Source organism: Vicia villosa, linkage group LG6 (genome assembly GCF_029867415.1).
Source record: "Vicia villosa cultivar HV-30 ecotype Madison, WI linkage group LG6, Vvil1.0, whole genome shotgun sequence".
In the NCBI taxonomy this organism is placed as follows: domain Eukaryota; kingdom Viridiplantae; phylum Streptophyta; class Magnoliopsida; order Fabales; family Fabaceae; genus Vicia; species Vicia villosa.
Window position 1 is genome coordinate 26,607,909 of NC_081185.1, and position 5,230 is coordinate 26,613,138.

At 35.1% G+C, this 5,230-nt stretch overlaps 1 protein-coding gene across 1 annotated transcript; it reads right to left on the reverse strand.

Moving 5' to 3' along the window:
- Window positions 1-289: 289 nt before the first annotated feature.
- Window positions 290-2,282, reverse strand: LOC131613408 (heat shock 70 kDa protein 4-like). The gene is made up of 2 exons (XM_058885082.1): window positions 2,063-2,282; window positions 290-1,932 (listed from the first exon to the last, which is right to left on the reverse strand). Exons 1-2 carry the CDS (start codon window positions 2,280-2,282, stop codon window positions 290-292), a joined length of 1,863 nt encoding a protein of 620 aa, XP_058741065.1.
- Between the last annotated feature and the right edge of the window lie 2,948 nt (window positions 2,283-5,230).

Genomic DNA, 5,230 nt, shown 5'->3' on the forward strand with positions numbered 1-5,230 from the left:
AAACCATTTGTGTATTGGTAGTTTGGTACTGGTTTAGCACATCTTGTGCAAATTTATAAAATGCTTTTTGCGCTTGTTAAAAAAATAATTCTTATGAAACCCAGTTTAGTTTTATCCTAAACAAAAATAATGATTTAAAACTCAAAACTTGAGACTAATTTAATACAATAACAAAATAAGTTTTTATAAGAAGAATTATAACGCAAAAATATGTGATTTCCAGTTGTTTCATTGTCAAGTAGCATACTTCTTGAATAGACTCAAATACTTCATCATTACAACTAATTATTCAAACTCCATTTGTGATCTTGTACAAAGCAGAATCAACCATGCTCTCTAAATCCTTCAAAAACTCAACAAACACATTGGCTTCTTCATTCTTATTGCCATCCAACAATTTTTGGCCCTTCACAACAGCAGTATAGATCTTCAACTTGTCAACAGGAGAAATCATAGAACTAACATCATTATCAGCAATTACTTTCCTCACTTGGCAAAGATAATCATTCAAGTCATTTTTTGCTTTAACTTTCTGCTCAAGTTTCGTATCTTCAGCCTTAAAACTCTCAGCTTCTTTAATCATTCTCTCAATTTCTTTGCTAGAGAGTCTTCCATTTTCATTAGTTACTGTAATATCTTTTCTATTACCACTGGTTTCTTCCTCTGCAGATACATTTAATATACCATCACCATCTATAGAAAAGTGTACTTTGATAGGAATATGGCCTTGAGGAGCAGGAGGAACTGAAAAATCAAATGAACCTAGCAAGTTGTTATTACTGGCATTCATTCTCTCACCCTCATAGACATCAACCAAGACGCAGGATTGATTATCATAAACTGTTTTATAGTTTTTAGACTTAATGACAGGAATGGAAGTGTTTTTTGGAATTATAACATCCATGATATCTTCATCTACTGAAGTACCGAGAGACAACGGGGTAACATCTTGCAACACCATGTCTGAAATATTCTTAATGCCATCGATCAACAAAGCAGCCTGGACTGCTGCACCATAAGCAACGGCTTCATCGGGGTTGATGCTCATGCACAAATCCTTACCCTTAAAAAAGTCTTGCAAAAGCTGTTGCAATTTGGAGATTCTAGACGAGCCTCCAATAAGGACAACATCATCTACACTACTCTTGTCCACTCCAGAATCCCAAAAGCATCTATTGACAATCTTCATGCACTTTTCAAAGAGATCCATGTTGATTTCCTCAAACTTTGCTCGAGTGATAGATGAATACAAATCAATGCCTTCAAATAAAGCTACTACATCAATAGTAGTGACAGAAGCAAATGAAAGAGTCCTTTTTGCCCTCTCGCAGCTACTTCGCAACCTCCTCAAGGATCCTGGGTTCCCTCTTATGTCCTTCTTGTGCTTCCTCTTGAACTCCTCTACAAAGTGGTTCACCATTCTATTATCAAAGTCCTCTCCTCCGAGATGAGTATCTCCAGCAGTGGCCTTAACTTTAAAGACATTATTCTTAATAGTAAGGAGAGACACATCAAAAGTTCCACCACCAAGATCAAAGATGAAAATAGTTCTCTCTTCAACACAATTAGCTCTCTTTTGAAGTCCATATGCAAGAGCCGCCGCAGTTGGTTCATTGATTATCCGCATTACATTCATGCCAGCAATGGCAACAGCATCTTTTGTGGCTTTCCGCTGAGAATCGTTGAAATATGCCGGAACAGTAATCACTGCATTCTTAACAGGTGACTCCAAGAACTTTTCTGCAATCTCCCTCATTTTTGTGAGAACCATAGATGATATTTCTTCAGCAGAAAAACGCTTTTCTTCACCCTTGTAGTTAACAAGAATCACGGGGTTGTCATCATTACCGGCGATGACCTTAAAGGGCCACAATAGAATATCATTCTGAGTAATGATATCACTGTATTTTCTTCCAATTAATCTCTTTGCATCTGTATAAACAAAAAAAATTGGTAACGTATAATTTGCTCTTTTCTAGTAAAATTTTACCAGATATGTATAAATAACAAAATTAGTAAATTTATAAAACATTTATGCAGAAACCAGAAAAAGGTAGATTACCATAAATAGTGTTTGAAGCATTGGAGGCGGCCTGATATTTGGCAGCTTCACCTATCAATCTTTGAGCATTAGTAAATGCAACAAAAGAAGGTATTGTTCTGTTTCCTTGATCATTGTTTATGATCTCAGCTCTATTGTTTTGGCCCTGCCATACAGCGACACATGAATAGGTCGTGCCAAGGTCGATTCCAATTGCAGGTCCCTCATATTTTTTGGCCATTCTGCTTTCAAGAGAATGAAGAAAGCTGTTGATTTATGGAACTTTTTAATCTACCTTGGATTGATAGTTGAATTCGTGAATGTATTTAAGCATGTATATATCTTGATTCGATAAAGTGAGTTAATAGTCCATGACTTTTAATTATTCCCATGACATAAATATAGTCTCTTCGTTTTCTATGCACATTGAATGCCAATGGAGATTATGGGAAAAGAACTTAAGTCTGAATGCTTTCAAGTGATATCTAAGCTAGCGTGACAAAAGATTATACTAGTTCTACAATCAATACTACTACTAGTAGTACTAAGTACTTTCAAGGTGAAGGGTGGTTAGTCTTCGGTTGATAAGTTCACACCTATGAAACCCGGACTCGGACACGGGACACGACACGGATACGGACACGAGGACCCCGATAATATAGAAAACATAGGACACGGATACGGTTATATATATATATAATAATGCAATGTATGAGTACAATTTATAAAGAGTTTAAAACGAGAAGCAAATTTTTTATATATTTAAACTTAGTACTTTCAATCAACAAAAAAAGACATAAATCCGCCAAAATAAAATAAGGGAAATGCTAACGAGTGCCCCAGGGGCACTCTTTAATAGCTTTAAAAAGTAAGTTTTTCTTGGAAATATGCGTAATTAATGCATCAAAAATTGAAATGGTGAACTTTTGAAAGAATATTTTCTTTATTTAGAATGCTTAAAGAGTGCCCCTGGGGCACTCGTTAGCATGACCCATAAAATAATACAAATCATATCATAGTCACTTCGTATTGATAAAACCAGCCTCTAAATCGTGGAATAAGAAAAAAATAACGAATCCTAATTGTGTTATTTTTATAGTGCAGAAGTGAAATATGAAAGGTAAAAAAACTCTATTATTTTTATAAATAAAAGTCTGATAATTATTGAGTGGGAATTTTTTTAAATAAAAAAATAATTTTTTTTTTAATTGGGTGTGTCCTTTGTTTAAAGCAAGGTGTCGTATCCGTGTCCGCTGCAATTTAATTATTTTTTCGTTGGACACTGCAAAAACGTGTCAGATACGTGTCGTACGTGTGTCGTACGAGTATCTGTGTCTGACACGGCGACACGCCTTCTGAATGGCATGTCGGCGCTTCATAGGTTCACACAGATTAAATTTTTGTTTAAACTAGTAAAGCACCATTGCGTTCGCATGGGTTACGCAAAATCAATATAAATATTAAATAAATATTATATAGTTGATTAAGAAATGTATATATAAATATATATGAATTGAGAAAAAAATATTTCAATAATATATATATATATATATATATATATATATATATATATATATATATGGGTTAAATAAGTTTTTAGTCCCTGTAAATATGGCACTTTTCAGTTTTAGTCCCTACAAAATTTTTCTTCGAACTTTGGTCCCTGCAAGTTTTTCCGTCCCCATTAAGAGTCCCTCCCGTTAGATTCCACTAACGGAGGGTGACGTGTAACGCATACGTGGATTTTATTTCTTTTTGATTCGCCAGCGTGGAAATGATAAGGGTAAACTCACTTAAACAAAAACTCACCCACAGTTCAACCATTTCGTTTTCACTCAAGCTCTTTTTTATTCAACTGCAAACCCTAGTTAAATCTTCTCTCTTCCAACATCGTGGTCCCAACATCCCAGACAAGAAACATCTTTGTGGTCCTAAAACGAAGCACATTGTGGTCCCAAAACGAAGCCTAGTGGAGCTGATTCGTTCGTTCGACTTTGCATGGACCAGGTATGTGAATGGTTCATCTTTCTTCGACTTTTTGCTATTTTCTAATGATAGTGGTTGTTAAACAAACATTAACTACTATAGGACAAAGATTTTGATTATTATGTCGTATCTGTTGAGTACAACATATGTACTTTATCTGTCGTTTTTTGTTGCCCTAATTAGAAATTGAATTAAGTATTGTGTTGCCCTAACAGGAAATGTCTAAGTTTAAAGTTATTTTCTACACAAGGGGCAAGTTTGTAAAAGACCCTGAACTGAAATATGATGGTGGGGAAATGTATGCTTTTAGTGGTCCAGATAGTGACTATTAGTCTTTCTTTAAGGCCTGTGATTTAGTGAAGAGTATTGGCCCTGAATTTGATTTTGAGATGGTTAAGATGTGGTGGAAACATGAAGCATGATCGTTTGAAGCTGATTTAAATCCATTCAGAGATGATGGAGATTTTGCTGAGTTGGCTGCTTATGCTATTGGTCATGGAACTGAAGTTGAGATTGTTAGACGCTGGCCTTAGGATCTAGAGGGGGGGTGAATAGATCGTTCACAGTTTTACGGATTTAAACGACTTTTCAGCGGAAGTGATTCTGAATCGACTCGCGTCTATTCCGAACCACTATCGAAACGATTATATATGTGTTTAAAAACCAGTCAAAGACTTGAGGTAAATGATAAGAGCATATGTTGCAGAATCAAAGCGTTTCTCTTATTGAAAAACAGATTAACTTTTTGTATGATGGACAATGTTTGCAATGCAGTAAGAGTGATAGAAACAAATATACAAACACTTGGTGATAATGATCAAATTGAAGGTAATTCAATGTGTGGTGGATTGTGATGTTTATGTAAGTTCTTAATTCACAATCTTAACACTCGAATCGTTGATCAATTTGCTATTATAGCCAAATATGAACAGAATGTAAATGAAAAAGTAAAAGCGACAAGAACACGATATTTGTTTAGGCAGTTCGTCGATCGCCTCGCTACGACTACGTCTGCCCCCAATTCCAAATTGAAATTGGGTAATCTTTCATTAATGTTGAAAGTAGTATATACAAATAAGATAACAAAGCGATAAACGATAAACCAATTATGTCGATCCTTTGAATCTTCTTCCCCCTTAATCTTGAACAAGATCAAGGTTATCCAAGAGCTTCACTTTGATTCCCTTCTACAGTGTCTTGATT